The sequence below is a fragment of the Ranitomeya variabilis genome, chromosome 2, assembly GCF_051348905.1.
Source record: "Ranitomeya variabilis isolate aRanVar5 chromosome 2, aRanVar5.hap1, whole genome shotgun sequence".
NCBI classification, from domain to species: Eukaryota; Metazoa; Chordata; class Amphibia; order Anura; family Dendrobatidae; genus Ranitomeya; species Ranitomeya variabilis.
Window position 1 is genome coordinate 810168538 of NC_135233.1, and position 21421 is coordinate 810189958.

Below are 21421 nucleotides of genomic sequence, written 5' to 3' on the forward strand. Positions count from 1 at the left end.
ATAGTGTTGAGCGATACCGTCCGATACTTGAAAGTATCGGTATCGGAAAGTATCGGCCGATACCGGCAAAGTATCGGATCCAATCCGATACCGATACCCGATACCAATACAAGTCAATGGGACTCAGGTATCGGACGGTATTCCTCATGGTTCCCAGGGTCTGAAGGAGAGGAAACTCTCCTTCAGGCCCTGGGAACCATATTAATGTGTAAAAGAAAGAATTAAAATAAAAAATATCGCTATACTCACCTGTCCGACGCAGCCTGAACCTCAGCGAGGGAACCGGCAGCGTTGTTTGTTTAAAATTTGCGCTTTTACTTGGTTACGTGAGGTCCCGGCTTGTGATTGGTCAGGGCGGCCATGTTGCCGGGACGCGGACCAATCACAGCAAGCCGTGACGAAATTACGTCACGGCTTGCTGTGATTGGTCCGCGTCCCGGCAACATGGCCGCCATTAACCAATCACAAGCCGTGACGTCACGGGAGGCTGGACATGCGCGTATTTTGAAAAGCGCGCGTGTCCAGCCTCCAGTGACGTCCCGGCTTGTGATTGGTTAATGGCGGCCATGTTGCCGGGACGTCACTGGAGGCTGGACACGCGCGCTTTTCAAAATACGCGCATGTCCAGCCTCCCGTGACGTCACGGCTTGTGATTGGTTAATGGCGGCCATGTTGCCGGGACGCGGACCAATCACAGCAAGCCGTGACGTAATTTCGTCACGGCTTGCTGTGATTGGTCCGCGTCCCGGCAACATGGCCGCCCTGACCAATCACAAGCCGGGACTTCACGTAACCAAGTAAAAGCGCGAAATTTAAACAAACAACGCTGCCGGTTCCCTCGCTGAGGTCCAGGCTGCGTCGGACAGGTGAGTATAGCGATATTTTTTATTTTAATTCTCTTTTTTACACATTATTACATTAATGTTGTTGCGATACCCGATACCCGATACCACAAAAGTATCGGATCTCGGTATCGGAAATTCCGATACAGCAAGTATCGGCCGATACCCGATACTTGCAGTATCGGAATGCTCAACACTAGTCTTAAATGCTGCAGCAAATCATAAAACTTAAAGAGGACCTGTCATCATGTCAAAAGTGGCCATTTTCTGTTTTTATTTTATTCTTGCTGCTCGCCTAAGTATTTAGGGTTTTTTTTAAACATTTTTTAATAAGGTTCTAAAGTTATGGGTCTTTATATTTGGTGAAAATTTTTATGGCATTTACAAATGGCTCGTGGCTCACAGGGTGATGATGCACAGTAGCCTATTGACAAACCCCACAAAATCTGGGTGGGAGCAACACCCACATGGTAAAATCCATAAAACTTATCAATAAATAAAAAGACCTATATCTCTGCAACCCTTTAAAAAATGATTACTCAGGGAAGCACCAGGAATAAAATAAGTACAAAAACAGTCCACTTTTGATCAGGTGACAGATCTTTTTTAAGACTTTCATAGGAACAAAGGTGGTAGCATTTCCTGAAGCATTATTACTTTAATTCATCCACCAGGTCCTTCTACCCATATTTGAAAAAGGTCTTACAGATCAAAATGTTATAATTTGCACTTTCTTTGGCCGCAATATACCATTAATTCCTTTGTTCCTATGAAAGTGGAGTTCCAGATTTTCTATACATATCCTATGGAGTGGGACCATATTCGAGCAGCCTAGATACCCCAGAGAGCCATATTTATGTTTCTTATATTGAGGTCTTCCTTAATAATTAATAAAAATGTGTGTCATATGATAATTCTTTCTAGAAGTCCTTGTCTTCTTGTGCCTTTATCACAGTGGCAAATGAGAATGACCAGTGAAGAAGTTTGCAGTACATTGTTGCCTTAGGAAATCAGTCATGGCATGAAACCTGAGGTAATAAGCTTCTTTAAGTACCTTTAAATGCACAAAGTAGCTACAGTGGCTTGTAAACGTTTTAACACCTCTGGTCAAAGTTTCTGTTATTGTGAACAGTTAAGCAAGTTGAAGATTAAATGATCCCTAGAAGAACTAAAGTTAAAGATGACACATTTCCTTTATATTTTAGGCTATATATACACTCACTGGCCACTTTATTAGGTACACCTGTCCAACTTCTTGTTAACACTTAATTTCTAATCAGCCAATCACATGGCGGCAACTCAGTGCATTTAGGCATGTAGACATGGTCAAGACAATCTCCTGCAGTTCAAACCGAGCATCAGTATGGGGAAGAAAGGTGATTTGAGTGCCTTTGAACGTGGCATGGTTGTTGGTGCCAGAAGGGCTGGTCTGAGTATTTCAGAAACTGCTGATCTACTGGGATTTTCACGCACAACCATCTCTAGGGTTTACAGAGAATGGTCCGAAAAAGAAAAAAAATCCAGTGAGCGGCAGTTCTGTGGGCGGAAATGCCTTGTTGATGCCAGAGGTCAGAGGAGAATGGGCAGACTGGTTCGAGCTGATAGAAAGGCAACAGTGACTCAAATCGCCACCCGTTACAACCAAGGTAGGCCTAAGAGCATCTCTGAACGCACAGTGCGTCGAACTTTGAGGCAGATGGGCTACAGCAGCAGAAGACCACACCGGGTACCACTCCTTTCAGCTAAGAACAGGAAACTGAGGCTACAATTTGTACAAGCTCATCGAAATTGGACAGTAGAAGATTGGAAAAACGTTGCTTGGTCTGATGAGTCTCGATTTCTGCTGCGACATTCGGATGGTAGGGTCAGAATTTGGCGTAAACAACATGAAAGCATGGATCCATCCTGCCTTGTATGGAGCATCTTTGGGATGTGCAGCCGACAAATCTGCGGCAACTGTGTGATGGCATCATGTCAATATGGACCAAAATCTCTGAGGAATGCTTCCAGCACCTTGTTGAATCTATGCCACGAAGAATTGAGGCAGTTCTGAAGGCAAAAGGGGTCCAACCCGTTACTAGCATGGTGTACCTAATAAAGTGGCCGGTGAGTGTATATATATATATATATATATATATATATATATATATATATATATATATATATATATATATAGTAATTTTTTTTCATTTTAAAAATCACGAGAGGGAAAATGGACCAATGCAAAAGGTTTCAGACCTTTCTCAGCCTGTTAGGATTATGGCTTGTTCACTATCATCGTTAGGAAAGGCCAGGTGATGCAAATTTCCCAGGTTTATAAAAACTCAGCCTCCTTTAACCTTTTGCAAAAGACCTTCAAAAAGATTTAGTAGGAGTTATGGTACATTGTTCTACTGTTAGAGACACCTGAACAAATATGGCCTTCATGGAAGAGTCATCAAAAGAAAACCTCTCCTGTGTCCTAATCATAAAATTCAGCATCACAAGTATGCGAAATAACATCTAAACAAGCCTGATACATTTTGGAAACATGTCCTGTGGACCAATATTCTATATTATGTTCTATATTATAGAACCCTTTGGCCACAACAATCAAAGGTATGTGTGGAGAAAAAAAAAGGTATGTTTTCAGGAAAAAACATCTCGCCAACCATTAAGCATGGGGGTGGATCAGTTATGCTTTGGGGTTGTGTTGCAGCCAATAATATGGGGAACATTTCACGGGTAGAGGGAAGAAAGAATTCAATAAAATTTCAACACATTCTTGATGCAAACATAACACCATCTGTAAAAAAGCTGAAGCTGGAAAGAAGATGGCTTCTACAAATGCGTAATGATCCTAAACACATGTCAAATCTACACACAGCCTATATGTACCCTCCATGCTTTGCATATTCTTACTGCTGTGTTGTGGATTCTGTTTGCGGGCTCCCTCTGGTGGTTACTGCTGGTACTGGGTGACTTTGGTGGGTTGCGGCCATTGGTTTCCATCTGTCCATCAGAGGCTGGGTGTTTCCTATTTTACCTGGCCTTTCTGTCATTTCCCTTGCCGGCTATCAATGTGTTCAGATGTGCTCTGTTTGGTTCCTGCCTACCTGCTCCCAGATCTTTCAGGATAAGCTAAGTGCTGATTTTCAGTTGTTTGTTTTTTTGTCCAGCTTGCTTAGAATGTCTCTTTGTTAGCTGGTTGCTCTAGTGGACTGAGGTTCTCCCCATGTGCCATGAGTTGGCACATGGGTTCTTGTAATCTCAGGATGGTTTTTTTTTTATTAGGGTTTTTTGCTGACCGCTCAGTCCCCTTTTGTGTCATTCTGCTTTCTAGTTTTCAGCGGGCCTCTATTTGCTAAAGCTATATACATCATCTCTATGTGTGTGCCTTCCTCTCATTTCACCGTCAATACATGTGGGGGGCAACTATACCTTTGGGGTTAATTCCTCTGGAGGCAAGTGAGGTCTTTGTTTTCTCTGCAGTACTAGTTAGCTCTTAGGCTGGTGCGTGGCATCTAGAACCAACGTAGGCACGCTCCCTGGCTATCTCTAGTTGCGTTTGTCAGGCGTAGGGCAGCGGTCAGCCCAGGTTCCATCACCCTAGAGCTCGTCCGATATTTATTATACTTTGCTTATCCTGTGCTATCCCTAGCCATTGGGGATTCATGACAGTATAGCCGGCCCACAAAGTGTTAATTGTTTGGGCTGAAGCAGGAGAAAAAGAAGTGTCAAGGGAAATTTTTTTTTTTTTTTTCCTTCAGAGTTTTGCTGCCTAGCCCTTAATTGCTGTCTAGCTGCTTCTTACCTCCTCTTAACCCTTGAATGGCTCTGATCTTAGCTGTTTATCATGGATGTCCAGAGTTTGGCTTCCAGCCTGAGTAATCTCGCGGCAAAGGTTCAAAATATACAGGATTTCGTTGTTCACACTCCCATGTCTGAACCTAGAATTCCTATTCCAGAGTTTTTTTCTGGAGATAGATCTACCTTCCTGAATTTCAGGAACAATTGTAAATTGTTTCTCTCTTTGAAATCTCGCTCCTCTGGAGACCCTGCTCAACAGGTCAAGATTGTTATATCGTTCCTACAGGGCGACCCTCAGAATTGGGCATTTGCATTGGCACCAGGGGATCCTGCATTGCTCAGTGTGGATGCGTTTTTTCTGGCATTGGGATTGCTCTATGAGGAACCTAACCTAGAGATTCAGGCTGAAAAGGCTTTATTAGCCCTCTCTCAGGGGCAGGATGAAGCGGAAATATATTGTCAGAAATTTCGGAAATGGTCGGTGCTTACTCAGTGGAATGAGTGCGCCCTGGCTGCAAACTTCAGAAATGGTCTTTCTGAGGCCATTAAGGATATTATGGTGGGGTTCCCTGCGCCTACAGGTCTGAATGAGTCTATGGCTATGGCCATTCAGATTGATCGGCGTTTACGGGAGCGCAAACCCGTGCACCAGTTGGTGGTGTCTCCTGAACAGGCACCTGAGACTATGCAATGTGATAGAATTCAGTCCAGAAGTGAACGGCAAAATTATAGGCGGAAAAATGGTTTGTGTTTTTATTGTGGTGATTCAGCTCATGTTATATCAGCATGCTCTAAACGCACAAAAAGGGTTGATAAATCCTTTGCCATTGATACTCTGCAGTCTAAGTTCATTTTGTCTGTGACTCTGATTTGTTCACTGTCTTCCATTTCCGTCGATGCCTATGTGGATTCAGGCGCTGCCCTGAGTCTTATGGATTGGTCATTTGCTAAACGCTGCGGTTTTAGTCTAGAGCCTCTGGAAGTTCCTATTCCTCTGAAGGGAATTGATTCTACACCATTGGCTATGAATAAACCGCAGTATTGGACACAAGTGACCATGCGCATGACTCCCGTTCATCAGGAGGTGATTCGCTTCCTTGTACTGTATAATTTACATGATGTACTAGTGCTTGGTCTGCCATGGTTACAAACTCATAATCCTGTCCTGGACTGGAAAACAATGTCTGTGCTAAGCTGGGGATGTCAGGGGGTTCATGATGATGCACCTCCGATTTCTATTGCTTCATCTACTCCTTCGGAGATCCCTGCTTTTTTGTCGGATTATAGGGATGTTTTTGAGGAGCCTAAGCTCAATTCGCTCCCTCCTCATAAAGAGTGTGACTGTGCTATAGAATTGATCCCTGGCAGTAAGTTCCCTAAGGGTCGTTTATTTAATCTGTCACTGCCAGAGCATACTGCTATGCGGAATTATATTAAGGAGTCCTTGGAAAAGGGACATATTCGTCCATCTTCGTCCCCTCTGGGAGCAGGTTTTTTTTTCGTGGCAAAGAAAGATGGTTCCCTGAGGCCTTGTATAGATTATCGCCTTCTGAATAAGATTACAGTCAAATACCAGTATCCATTGCCATTATTTACTGATTTGTTTGCTCGCATTAAGGGGGCTAGGTGGTTCACTAAAATAGATCTTCGTGGTGCGTATAATCTGGTGCGGATAAAACAGGGTGATGAGTGGAAAACCGCATTTAATACGCCTGAGGGCAATTTTGAGTATTTGGTAATGCCTTTTGGACTCTCCAATGCTCCGTCAGTCTTTCAGTCCTTTATGCACAATATTTTCCGTGAATATCTGGATAAGTTTATGATTGTGTATTTGGATGATATTTTGGTGTTTTCTGATGACTGGGAGTCTCATGTTCTACAGGTCAGGAAGGTGTTTCAGGTTTTGCGGGCCAATTCTCTGTTTGTGAAGGGCTCAAAGTGTCTCTTCGGAGTCCAGAAGATTTCTTTTTTGGGGTACATTTTTTCTCCTTCTACTATTGAGATGGATCCCATTAAGGTTCAGGCTATTTGCGACTGGACACAACCTACATCTGTTAAGAGCCTTCAGAAGTTCTTGGGGTTTGCTAATTTTTATCGTCGGTTCATTGCCAATTTTTCCAGTATTGTTAAACCTTTGACTGATTTGACTAAAAAGGGTGCTGATGTTGCTGATTGGTCTCCTGCGGCCGTGGAGGCCTTTCGGGAACTTAAGCGCCGGTTTTCTTCTGCTCCTGTGTTGTGTCAACCAGATGTTTCACTTCCTTTTCAGGTGGAGGTTGATGCTTCCGAGATTGGAGCGGGGGCGGTTTTGTCACAGAGAAGTTCTAATGGCTCGGTGATGAAGCCATGTGCTTTCTTCTCTAGAAAATTCTCGCCCGCCGAGCGCAATTATGATGTGGGTAATCGGGAGCTTTTGGCCATGAAGTGGGCATTTGAGGAGTGGCGTCATTGGCTTGAGGGTGCTAAACATCGCGTGGTGGTCTTGACTGATCACAAGAATCTCATTTACCTTGAGTCTGCCAGGCGTTTGAATCCCAGACAGGCTCGTTGGTCGTTATTTTTTTCTAGTTTCAATTTCGTGGTTTCATACCTGCCAGGTTCAAAGAATGTGAAGGCAGATGCTCTTTCCAGGAGTTTTGTGCCTGACTCTCCTGGAGACACTGGGCCTGCTGGTGTCCTTAGGGATGGGGTAATATTGTCCGCCGTATCCCCAGACTTGCGACGCGCATTGCAGGAGTTTCAGGTGGATAAACCGGATCGATGTCCACCAGAAAGACTGTTTGTTCCGGATGATTGGACCAGTAGAGTCATCTCCGAGGTCCATTCTTCTGTGTTGGCTGGTCATCCTGGAATATTTGGTACAAGAGACTTGGTGGCCAGGTCTTTTTGGTGGCCTTCCTTGTCTAGGGATGTGCGTACCTTTGTGCAGTCTTGTGAAGTGTGTGCTCGAGCTAAGCCTTGCTGTTCACGGGCTAGTGGGTTGTTGTTATCCTTGCCCATCCCGAAGAGGCCTTGGACGCACATTTTCATGGATTTTATTTCTGATCTCCCGGTTTCACAGAAAATGTCCGTTATCTGGGTTGTGTGTGACCTCTTTTCTAAGATGGTTCATTTGGTGCCCTTGCCTAAGTTGCCCTCCTCCTCTGAGTTGGTTCCTTTGTTTTTTCAGAACGTGGTTCGTTTGCATGGGATTCCGGAGAATATCGTTTCTGACAGGGGATCCCAGTTTGTGTCTAGGTTTTGGCGGACGTTTTGTGCCAAGATGGGCATTGATTTGTCTTTCTCGTCTGCATTCCATCCTCAGACGAATGGCCAGACGGAGCGAACTAATCAGACTTTGGAAACTTATTTGAGGTGTTTTGTTTCTGCTGATCAGGATGACTGGGTTGCTTTTTTGCCACTGGCCGAATTTGCTCTTAATAATCGGGCTAGTTCGGCCACGTTGGTCTCTCCTTTTTTTTGTAATTCGGGGTTTCATCCTCGTTTTTCCTCTGGTCAGGTGGAGTCTTCGGATTGTCCTGGAGTGGACGTGGTGGTGGACAGGCTACATCACATTTGGAATCAGGTGGTGGACAATTTGAAGTTATCTCAGGAGAAGACTCAGCAGTTTGCTAATCGCCGTCGCCGCGTGGGTCCCCGACTTCTTGTTGGGGACTTGGTGTGGTTGTCTTCTCGTTTTGTCCCTATGAAGGTCTCTTCTCCTAAGTTCAAGCCTCGGTTCATCGGTCCTTATAGGATCTCGGAGATTCTTAACCCTGTATCTTTCCGTTTGGATCTCCCAGCATCGTGCGCTATTCATAATGTGTTCCATCGGTCGTTGTTGCGGAGGTATGAGGTGCCTGTTGTTCCTTCGGTCGAGCCTCCTGCTCCGGTGCTGGTGGAGGGAGAATTGGAGTATGTTGTTGAAAAGATCTTGGATTCTCGTGTTTCCAGACGCAAACTCCAGTATTTGGTTAAGTGGAAGGGTTATGGTCAGGAGGACAATTCCTGGGTGGTCGCCTCCGATGTTCATGCGACTGATTTGGTTCGCGCCTTCCATAGAGCTCACCCTGATCGCCCTGGGGGTTCTCGTGAGGGTTCGGTGACCTCTCCTCAAGGGGGGGGTACTGTTGTGGATTCTGTTTGTGGGCTCCCTCTGGTGGTTACTGCTGGTACTGGGTGACTTTGGTGGGTTGCGGCCTTTGGTTTCCATCTGTCCATCAGAGGCTGGGTGTTTCCTATTTTACCTGGCCTTTCTGTCATTTCCCTTGCCGGCTATCAATGTGTTCAGATGTGCTCTGTTTGGTTCCTGCCTACCTGCTCCCAGATCTTTCAGGATAAGCTAAGTGCTGATTTTCAGTTGTTTGGTTTTTTGTCCAGCTTGCTTAGAATGTCTCTTTGTTAGCTGGTTGCTCTAGTGGACTGAGGTTCTCCCCATGTGCCATGAGTTGGCACATGGGTTCTTGTAATCTCAGGATGGTTTTTTTTTGATTAGGGTTTTTTGCTGACCGCTCAGTCCCCTTTTGTGTCATTCTGCTTTCTAGTTTTCAGCGAGCCTCTATTTGCTAAAGCTATATACATCATCTCTATGTGTGTGCCTTCCTCTCATTTCACCGTCAATACATGTGGGGGGCAACTATACCTTTGGGGTTAATTCCTCTGGAGGCAAGTGAGGTCTTTGTTTTCTCTGCAGTACTAGTTAGCTCTTAGGCTGGTGCGTGGCGTCTAGAACCAACGTAGGCACGCTCCCTGGCTATCTCTAGTTGCGTTTGTCAGGCGTAGGGCAGTGGTCAGCCCAGGTTCCATCACCCTAGAGCTCGTCCGATATTTATTATACTTTGCTTATCCTGTGCTATCCCTAGCCATTGGGGATTCATGACACTGCTGTCATTGGCCCTCTTCTAGCAAAGTACCAAGTGCACTGGCCTGTTAGGCCAATATTAGCCTAGCCCAGTATTCCTCACAGACCTCCAGGTCCAGGCTACATTCTGACTTAGGTTATGGTCACATACATTGCAGCATAATACATCACAGCACAACCTTAACACCATCTGTAAAAAAGCTGAAGTTGAAAAGAGGATGGCTTCTACAAATGGATGTCAAACACATGGATGTCTAAACACATGTCAAATCCACAACAGACCATCTAAAAGGCACCAGATGAAGGTTTTAAAATGGCCCTCACAGTCCCTACAACTGAACATCATTGAAAATCTGCAGTGCATGCAAGATGACCCAGGAATCTTACAGAACTGGAAAAATTTTCCAAGGAAGATTGGATGAAAATCCCTCAAGCAAGAATTGAAAGTTTTTTGTCTGGCTACAAAAAGCGTTTACAAGCTGTGATCCTTTCACCATGCTGGGTGCGCAAACTTTTGCATTAGCCCGTTTTCCTTTTTTTAATTTTTAAAATGTAAATAGATATTTATCTATCTATCTATCTAAAAAACAAAGGAAATGTGCCATTTGTAACTTCAAGCTTTTTAGAGATAATTTTTTCTTCAACTTGCTTATCTGTTCACAGTAACAGTAACTTTGTCCAGGGGTGTCCAAACGTTTACATTCCACTGTATATGAATTTATTAAAATGGAGTGAAAACCAAATAAGGGTACAGTTGACTAGAAAAGGTTACAATTTATTTGTGTCTCCAATAATGGGACAGACTTAACAAAAAAAGTGAAATCCTTATTCTAATTTAACTTTACACTTTGTAGATAAAAAATAAAATTGCATCAAATGAACAATGGCAAGATTTTACTAAAAAGTTGATAAAGGAGGAAACTTCTAATCTTTCTATACAAATAAGGCTATGATCATCCAGAATTTAGCTAATCCACCATCATTCAAACTTTTTTTGCACTTTTTGGCAGACAATGAATGATCAGTCGACAGCTGCAGTGCATACTTCCATTTGTTGGTTGTCAAAAATTGTGAAAATCTGTTTTTTTTTGTTTCATTATTATCTCAAATGTGTAGTTTTTAGTCAGATTCACACGTAGTAATTTAGCACGTTTGCCATATCATTTTCTTTAGCATTTTTCACTGGATTGCTTTTTTAGTGAAACAAATACTAGCAAATATTACTATAAAGATTAGCACAAAAAAATTTAAAGTTTGCAAACATAGCATTTTCTTGTGAAGCTTTCTTAGCAGTTAGTTGTCTTCTTTCTCTCAATACACAACTTGCTCTTTGTATAGTTGTCTTCCATTTTTTTTTAAATGGAATATCTAAATTACATGTAAAGACATCTGAAATATTACAAAATAAAAAACTACACCAAAAATGAAAAAAAGTTTAAATTGTCATCTACTTTGGGAACATTATAAATTATATTAACCCCTTTAAAAGCAGGCTCTTAGATACAGTAATTTTTTTCTTTAAAGCCAAAACTTTATTTTTTTTGCCAATGTAGCTACAGTATATGAGGGCTTGTTTTTTATGGGACAAATTGTGTTTTCAATTGCAGTCATTTTGAAATTCATACAATCTATTTATTATATTTCATTAACAATTTTTGGGAGTAAATTAAACAAATAGTTTTTTTCTTAACATTTTTCAGTATGTACAATGCAGTGTAATGATAATAATTTTATTTATATAGCGCCAACATATTTTGCAGCGCTTTACAATTATAGAAGGGATTTGTACAGACAATAGACTTTACAGCATAACAATAATCACAGTTCAAAACAGATAGCAAGAGGAATGAGGGCCCTGCTCGCAAGCTTTCAATCTATGAGGAAAAAGGGGAGACACGCGAGGTGGATGGTAACAATTGCTTTCGTTGTTCGGACCAGCCATAGTGTAAGGCTCGGGTGTTCATGTAAAGCTGCATGAACCAGTTAACTGCCTAAGTATGTAGCAATACAGACACAGAGGGCTATTAACTGCATAAAGTGTATGAGAATGTGTATAGATAGCAGTATAGATAATACAGTATAAATAATGCACTATTAATAAAGTGATTAGAATTGCTAGACTTCATCAGTCCACCCATGCCCTGTCCCCTGTGATAACCAGCTCAATTTTAATAGCCATTGTATATAAGGAGCCTGGAGTGGGCGGGGTTAGCTTTCTGAGCTCTGCCTCATTCTACATCTAAAAGCTCTGATTGTATCAGAGAGTCTGCACCCAGTGAAAAAGTGAAACATGATTGGATTCAGAGTCTATTTTCCTACATCATGCTGCTCTAAGATGAGGTAGCACAAACCTTCTGACAGATCCCCATTAAAGGCACTCTGCCAGCACAGAATGACTGTAGAAACCAAGTACAGGCACTTGGTGCTTCAAGGTGGAGCCAATCATTTATATACACCTTCCCACCTGCTTATTTTTCATCTATCATCACTACAGATGAGCAAACCTGAACTGCAATGCTTGGAGTTCGTACCAGACACCTATTGTCCGCTGTTTAACGCTGAACACAGACTTCTCCTGGAAGTCCATTTCATAATTCAGGAGCATGGAGAGGAGAGAGTGATTTCAATGTGGTTCGGATTCAGGTTGAACTTTGGGTACCTTTAGATTTAGGTTCAGTTGGGTACCAGAACTTGAACTTCCACAGGTCCTCTCATTCCTAATCTTTACTCTTCTAGTCTTCACCCTTCTATTGCTTCTTGAAGCCAGAGCTGTCAGTCAAAGAAGAGGGGGATGTGGAGATTGAGGGAAAACAAGCAGGTGGGAAGGAGTAAATTATTGGCCCCACCATGAAGCACCAAGTGGGGGAGCTTAGTTTGAGCATTCATTCTGTGCTGACAAGAGACCCTTTAAGATCTATAGCTTTTTTTAATTATTTTTTAGTTGGCAGAGGTGTATGCTGCATGTATAGTTGCTTTATAATTTTTTTTCCTGCTGGATAACCTGACGGTTTCAATAATATCATGAAAGTACATATGACTTCTTGATTATATTTTTTGGGTGAGGGACAACAATAAAAATACCAATACATTTTTTAGCAGTGTTCGCTATACAGAACAACTGACATGTTAATTGTATTCCGTGGGTCAGTACAATTACAGTGATATCCAAATTAGAGTTTTTTAATGTTTCATTTACAAAAGAACATAACTTTTTACTTAAAAAAATCATTTTTTTTATGTTTGCTTCTTCTGAAAGCCATATTGATTATTTATTTTTTTAGGTGAAACACATGAAAATTACAAATGTGTAGTTCAAGTTGGATGAAGCAACATCAATTATATTAAGTTTTTTTTTTTACAATAACAGTTATTCTTGTGTTTTTTTTTTGTTTATTTCTCTTCATTTGCTATACTTTTCTTTATAGCATTTATTAGTCCCACATGGGAGCTTGAACACACCTTTTCATCAGTTATATAATACTCTGAACTACTATAATTAACTTCACTACATCTGTATGCCTGAATACTACTGATAGGCCGGTGTCCCACTTGCAACTGCAATGCGAGAAACTCGCCCGAATCTCTCACCTCAATAACTGGCACTGCCGCTAGCACTCGGGAACGGAGTGCGCGGCTACATGTATTTCTATGCAGCTGAACGCACTGGTCCAAACTGCCGGCGGCTGTGCCGTATATTGAGGAGAGAGACTTGCGCGAATTTCTCGCATTGCAGTTGCAAGTGGGACAGCCTGTTAGGTCCTGACTCTGGCACTCTTTAGTAAGCTTCTGTAGTGGGCAGACCCTAAGAAGATTTTTAGGTCTCTGCTTGTCATATCAAAACATCCACACTCCACATTTCCTTGCGGGGTGGCCAATTGAGGAAAAGAAGGAGCTACTTCCCTTTGTCAAAACTCCTAATATGCTGAGGTTACTATTGATCGCTGCATGCAAGAAGTTAATTAAGCCACAACGCCTGGCCACAGTGCTCACTCAGCATTCCTGTTTCCCTTCTTGCAGCTGGAAGTGAGAATTGCGAGAAAGTGGGAGTTCCAGGATCACGATCACAAATTAAATCACAAACTTGATAAAATGTGAAATAAATAGATTTTCAGCCATGTAAAAGTAAAACATTTTGAAAAATATTCTTAGAAATTATCAAATAAAATGCAGAGACTTAAAACTAATTAAAATGATAAATGGATAAGTTTGGCTTTTTATAGGTGTAACAAACAAAGCTCACACAACGTAAATGTACAGCAAGGGAAAATATAAATCTTACAAACCGAAACCCCCCCCCATAAAATGGTAAACTTTATTAAATAACTAGAAAAATATAAAATATGTATAATACCCAGAATAATAGCCAAAAAAAATATAAATAGACCTGGTCAAGCACTCCTCAGGGACATGGGCCCCCAGAAGCACCCAGTGTCTGGACAACAAAGGGGAACTCCTCAATTAAACAGACAAGTATTTGTATGTATCCCACTACACATATACAATAATGGAAGTGATACACTCGTGCTGTTCTAACCTACATATACAAGATGTGCAGATGTACGCGAGGTATCCCTAAAAGCTGCAAAACCTGAAGATGATGCCTACCTAGATGCGGAGGTTGGCACCCTGAGAAAAATACGAATATGGCGCCCCGGCTCGTGCGATGGCTCTCCCTAGCCTCCTATCTATAAGCAAAATAGTAGAAATAAAAAGGCCAGGTGGCTTGTAAATACCAATGACCATATGTGATGTTCTATGAACAGAGTATACGGCCCCCCCTCCTCCAATGTGATGTAAGAAAAAGGGGATAGAACTAATAAAACATAACCTTATACACTAAATAACAAGGATCCAGGTTAAAGTGTAACAAACAAGCATAAATTGTTTCAAATTATGAAAAAAATCAGACAGTACATTCTGTAGATAAACTCGGGGAATGCATTGGACACATTGCAATGAATATTCGCTACATTTGATAGCATGTGCATGTATATACATGATAATCTAATGACTTCTTCGGCTAAATAGGTAGGAAATCATCAATTACAAATGGAGAACTTGGAGTTCAACAGCGCGGTACAGGCATTTAGCTATCTGATACTAAAAACAATTGACCTGCATTAAAAGATAAATTGAGGAGACTCTATACTAATTGATGTAAAGAGCTAAAGTGCTACACAGTCTAAGAAAAATGAACAAGACTTCCAGACCATCACTTTAATCAGCCATTTTACAAACACTGTATAAGCAGACCTATTTATAAACTTGCTCGCCAATATCATTTTAGTGACATTACACATCTCTCCAAACGTACATTACAACTACTAAATATACTGAGTGCAGATGCAGCAGCTCGAGATCGGCGCAGAATAACAAATACCTCCTTCTGTCATTAAAAAAATAACACTGTAAACACTTTACAGCCTTAAAACGATACATTTTCACTGCTTGTGACATAAAATGCAACATCACTCGACACATTAATACACTCAGATGAACCTTAAGTGTCTTAAATCAGCCAACTACTCTAGTTTACGGGAGGATCTACAGGGAGCAAGAGTTGAGATGCTCATGGTTTTCCAATTGCTTGTCAAATTACCACTTGACACTTGTTTTTAAAAAGTCTTTTCTCATGACCTTATAAATATAGTACAAGATCATAGGATACAAGATGTCACAATTTCTCCACTGGGACCTTATCATTTGTTATATTTACTAGATCCATTGTATGTACTGTGGCAGAACATCAGGATAGAACATAGACAGTATTCTGTATACTGTATATATATATACACATCAAAGTCATTTAAAGTCATTGACAGTTACCTAGTTACCCCACATGAATTCAGGAAGAAAAAAAATATTATTTGCTCCTAGATATTGAGATTTGAATATGAAATATTAAAAATATCTCTGCTTTTCTAAATTTCTAAGTTGTCGTACATATTCATAAAATAACAAATATATCATGATGTAAAAATGTGTCCCACTGCAGATAAGTGTGAATTGACACATGCTAAGAGTTCAGTTTCTGCATTGCGATATCTTTCTTGTGTGGGTTAAAGACAAGCTGTATCTGATTCTGTATGTCGCAAAATCTATAAGAAGTCCTTGGGCTTCATTCATCAAAGCTTTCAAACAGAATTCGGGTGTAAAACTTATGAAAAGTCAGAAAATTTAGCTGCAACATGACTTTTGGAAATTTCATGTCAGTTTATCCTACCTCCGTCAAAATGGGGCAGGACAGGGGCGTGACTCCACAACTCGTCTAATTCATGAACTGTTATGTTCCATACAAAAGAAATCTCATTCCTGTCTCTGTGAGCTTAAGGTGAGTACAGTAATATTGACCCTTATGTAAATGTATTATAATTTGTTCTTCAAGTATTTAAGAACATAGCATACCTTTAAATAAGTCTGTTTAGGTGAGCAAGAACATCATGAAAGCCATTATTATCTTCCAGCAAATGTTGTTAAAGAGATGGTAAAGATACGTACACTTACGTTGTTGAGATGAGCGAGTTCAATCTCTACCAAGGAATCTGTATATTTTGGCTCTGGATGGATTGTAACTACTATGATCTTAGAATTCACCACTGTAAAATTCCTGGAAATAGAAAATGGACAAAATGATCACACTATGACAACAAGCGAATAGTAGGACATACACATACTCCATTTACTGCCACGATGCCAATCAGAATTAAGTCTATTCTTCATGTTTATTCCATAAAGGAATGAATTTCAAATATTTAGGTTGACAAAATGTCTTTGATAACCTTTGTTAAATCCAGTTACATTTGCATTAAAATAAGATGTTATGTTGTGAAAACCGCCTCAGAGTATCAAGCAGTGCAAAGACTACGGAATTGCATGCATCCCTTTGTTTTGTGATACAGATCGTTTTTCAGAAACAAATAAAGGAAAGTAAAACATTATTATGATGATCCATTCTGGTACAGTAATATGGGAGCTGGAAATCCTTGGAATATTAACAGTGATGAACAACTTTCCATTACTAATGCCAGTTGCCTAAATTTATGATTATTCCTGAATTTCTTTTTTTATAAGGAATTTGTTAGACAATAGTTGCAAGAATATGAGGCTCTCATATCTAGATGATGTAACTTCTGCATGCATGTTTGATGCTCTAGCTCTGCCTTTGTTGGCTTTCGATGTGCAGTCCACTTTTATCTCACACTGGAAAACCACATGATAAATCCATCACCTTTTTATGATGTCAGTATGAGAATGTCTCAGGGAAAAAGGATTCTATACACATTGCAACGTAGACCGATATAAATCATTTCCGTCCTCAACAGAACACAATGTGCTTTATATATACTGTATCAGGTAATATTTTTCACTATTGTTTTTTTTTCAGGCAATAGTTTCTTAACACAAAAATAGAAGACAAATAGTAACATTACATAACAAATATTGTGCAGATAAGCAATATTTGGGAGGGAATTTATTAAGAATGGCACTTTATCTAGTCTTCATGCAGGATTAGTTGAAGCAAAATTAGCTAAATTCTTTCAGAGGTGCATGACTCCTAAAGAATTTGGCACATCTGTCATTGGCCCATGTACCAGAGAAGAAAATGTACGCTAATAAATTCAATTAAAGTGAAGCTGCTGGTTAGTACTAGGCTTTGTTTAACCCCTTCCCGACCTCCGGCGCTGAGCCCACCTCAAAGCCGGGACATGTCAGCTGTTTTGAACAGCTGACATGTGCCCGCAATAGCGGTGGGTGAAATCGCGATTCACCCGTTGCTATTAACCAGTTAAATGCCGCTGTCAAACGCTGGCAGCGGCATTTAACCAGCGCTTCCGGCCGCGCGGCCGGAAGTTATCGCATCGCCGACCCCCATCACATGATCGGGGGTCGGCGATGCATCAGGATGGTAACCATAGAGGTCCTTGAGACCTCTATGATTACTGATGCCAGCCTTCTGTGAGCGCCACCCTGTGGTCGACGCTCATAGCAAGCCTGCAATTCAGCTACATAGCAGCGATCTGATGATCGCTGTTATGCAGCAGAGCCAATCGAGTTATGCCAGCTTCTAGCCTCCCATGGAGGCTACTGAAGCATGGCAAAAGTAAGAAAAAAAATGTTTTAAAAAATATGAAAAAAAAATATAAAAGTTTAAATCACCCCCCTTTTGCCCCATTCAAAATAAAACAATAAAAAAATTTAACCTACACATATTTGGTATCGCCGCGTACAGAATAGTGAGAAAAAAATTCGAAACGCCAGAATTAGGGTTTTTTGGTCACCGCGACATTGAATTAAAATGTAATAACGGGCGATCAAAAGAACATATCTGCACCACAATGGTATCATTAAAAATGCCAGCTCGGCTTGCAAAAAATAAGCCCTCACCTGACCCCAGATCACAAAAAATGGAGACGCTATGGGTAGCGGAAAATTGCGCAATTTTTTATTTTTTTTTAGCAAGGTTTGGAATTCTTTTTACCACTTATATAAAGCGTAACCTAGACATGTTTTGTGTCTATGAACTGGTAATGACCTGGAGAATCAAAATGGCAGGTTAGTTTTAGCATTTAGTGAACCTAGCAAAAAACCCAAACAAAAATCAAGTGTGGGATTGCACTTTATTTGCAATTTCACCGCACTTGGAATTTTTTCCCGTTTTCTAGTATAGGACATGCTAAAACCAATGATGTCGTTGAAAGTGCAACTTGTCCCGCAAAAAACAAGCCCTCACATGGCCATATTGACGGTAAACTAAAAAAGTTATGGCTTTGGGAAGGAGGGGAGTGAAAAACAAGAACGCAAAAACAGAAAAGGGCAAGGTCGTGAAGGGGTTAATTTTCAAAATGTTAGCAAAGCTGAAGTAAAACCTCCAAAGTTTTATTATGTGATAAACATCTACGAGGAGGTAAGTTCTAGACTTGACAATGATAGGGCCATAGATGTTGACTTTTTGGACTTTTCAGAGGCGTTGCGTATGGTGTCACATAATGGGTTGCTGCATAAAATGATATTAATGGGACAAGAGGAAAATATGTGTAATTGAATATTTGCAGATTAAATTAAAATCTGCAAGCTTATAAACACAGAGAAGGATTATTTAATGTTACACAGTGATTTATGTAAGCTATAGACTTGGGTTGAGAAATGGCAATTGAAGTTCAATGTATATAAATGCAAGGTTATGCACTTGGGTAGTGGAAATAACATTTACAATTATGTACTAAATGATAAAACATTGAATAAAACTGTAATTAAAAATGACTTAGTGGATGACAAACTCAACTTTAGTGGCCAGTGTCAGGCAGCTGCTTGCATGTCAAGTAAAATAATGGGATACGTTAAAAGAGGCATAGATGCTCATGACAAGAACATAACTTTGCCTCTACACAAGTCACTAATGTGGCCACATTTAGAATACTGTGTACAATTTTGGTCACCGGTATATAAGGAGGAATTAGTTGAACTAGAGCGGGTGCAGAGAGGAGTAAAAAGGTTATAAAGAAAATGAGTGAATTGCAATGCCAATACAGGTCAAACATGGGGTTATTTAGTTTGGAAACATGAAGCCTTAGAGGCGATCTTGTTACAATGTACAAATATATGAAGGGACAATACAGATACTTCTCTAGTGAGCTTTTTACACTTAGGCCTGTGTACAGGCATCCACTACATCTAGAGGAAACAAGGTTTATACATCATCACAGACTTCGATTCTTTACTGTGTAAGCAGTGAGATTATGGAACTCTCTACCCCATGATATTGTTATGGTCAATTCACTACAAACGAACATGATGGCCTGGATGACTTTCTTGAAAAATATAATATTACAGGTTATGGATACCAGATTTTGTGATGGGACATTGCTCCCGGGAAGCAGTCTGATAGCGGTATGTGCCGTTTTTCCCCTTATATTCATCTGCCCCATGGGGTTTTTGCATTTCTCTGGATCAAAAATGTTAGATTATAGGTTACAAATCATGGACTTGTGTTTTTTTCCAACTTTAGAACTACAAAACTATGACATTATTGTGCCATTATGCATTGCACAGATATCTTTGACTTTTTTCAAAAAAGATCTTGATGAATCAGTCGCTTTATGTTGTTTAGACAATTGTTCTGCTAAGTAGCAACAAAGTCCACACATACAAAATATACTTGGCCTAAATACTTGACAGTATAAAACTGTTTTAAAATTGACCGTGGATCTGATTATTGCATCAGCCAAATTCCAGTTTGCAATTTTAAAAGTTTACAGGCTATATATTAAAAGCCACTACAAAACTGTTTAAAAAAAATGAATGTACCCTTCCTAAACTTCCCTTAAAGGGAACCTGTCACCTGAATTTGATTCACCCTTTCCTTACCCGCTGGCTGCAATATTGCCTTGCGCAGGCGTGTACTCCGGAGGACAGAGAATGAACTTCAATCCAATATAGCGGCCAGCATGCAGCCAGCGGGTAAGGAAAGGGTGAATCAAACACCCGAAAACCCCACCCATATGACCCAAAACCAGTCCCGCCAAATTCAGGTGACAGGTTCCCTTTAAAAAAAACATGATTGTCCAATAAGTTTCTATATACTGTACAATCTCAATGAAAATTTGAGCTTCACATATTGTATTAAAAATGCATTACTTGTATGCTTGTTAACATACACATGAAAAAAGTCTAGCTGAGTTCCTACAAACAGATGGGCCAGTTTAAATGGTGATACAATTTATTTACTGTATAAGCACAGAAATCAGAAGGGTGGCAGATATAACATATCTTCAGAAAGGAGATGTGGATTATCCAACGAGAAGGCAAACTTTGCAGACATCCATATATCACAGTCAAAGATTTTTCCCAGCTCCCACCAGCCATATCAATGAGAACAGTCGGAACAGTTATTGGACTATCATTGTAAATGCTTCTCTCTATGGTGGCTTTCCTCTCCGGGGGCCTCTTTATCCTTTTAGGGGTCATGTTGTAGTTTAACCCTTCTTTACTGTCATGTATCAGAGGAGTTTCTCTCTTTCCCAATTGTCCACACAGTAGCTCTTTCCCATGTGCTCCAGATCTTTCTTCAGAGTCCTGTCCTAGCTGAGCATGCTCAGTACAATCTGTTACATGCACCATACTGCAACACATTCATTCCAGATATATAGAACCAGAAACAGTAGCCATAAACCAATGTCATATGTACTGTAGTACAGCAGAATACAAGTTTTACATATACAAACATGGTCAAAATTGTTGATACCCCTCGTTTAATGATAGAAAAACTCACAATGGTAACATAAATAACTCGAATCTGACAAAAGTAATAAATAAAAAATCTATAAAAATGAACAAATGAAAGTCAGACATTGCTTTTCAGCCATGCTTCCACAAAATTTAAAAATTAACCTTTTGAAGAAATCACTGCAATCAACTGTCAATGAGACTTCTGCACCTCTTGACAGGTACTTTGGCCCACTCCTCAAGAGCAAACTGCTCCAGTTGTCTCGTGTTTGAAAGATACCTTTTACAGAAGGCAGGTTTCAGCTCTTTCCAAAGATGCTCAATAGGATTTAGGTCAGGACTCATAGAAGGCCACTTCAGAATAGTCCAATGTTTTCCTCTTAGCCATTCTTGGGTGTTTTTAGCAGTGTGTTTTGGGTCATTATCCTGTTGCAAGACCCATGACCTCCGACTGAGACCAAACTTTCTGTTACTGGTTAGCACATTTCTCTCTAGAATCCCTTGATAGTCTTGAGATTTCATTGTACCCTGCACAGATTCCAGACACCCTGTGCCAGATGCAGCAAAGTAGCCCCAGAACATAACAGAGCCTCCTGCATGTTTCACAGTAGGGATAGTGTTCTTTTCATAATATGCTTAATTTTTCCATCTGTGAACATAGATCTGATGTGTCTTGCCAAAACGTTCCATTTTTGCCTCATCTGTCCGTAGGACTTTCTCCCAGAAG

General features: G+C 40.6%; 1 protein-coding gene across 7 annotated transcripts in view; it reads right to left on the reverse strand.

Moving 5' to 3' along the window:
- Positions 1-21421, reverse strand: part of ADGRB3 (adhesion G protein-coupled receptor B3) — a 1417427-nt gene that overhangs the window by 402466 nt on the left and 993540 nt on the right. For 5 of the 7 annotated variants that reach the window (XM_077289968.1, XM_077289965.1, XM_077289971.1 and 2 more), the window contains one exon: positions 15970-16078. In XM_077289968.1, the coding sequence (XP_077146083.1) occupies positions 15970-16078 (109 nt within the window). The remainder of the gene's footprint in view (positions 1-15969; positions 16079-21421) is intronic. The other 2 variants (XM_077289969.1, XM_077289967.1) reach the window with 1 other exon arrangement.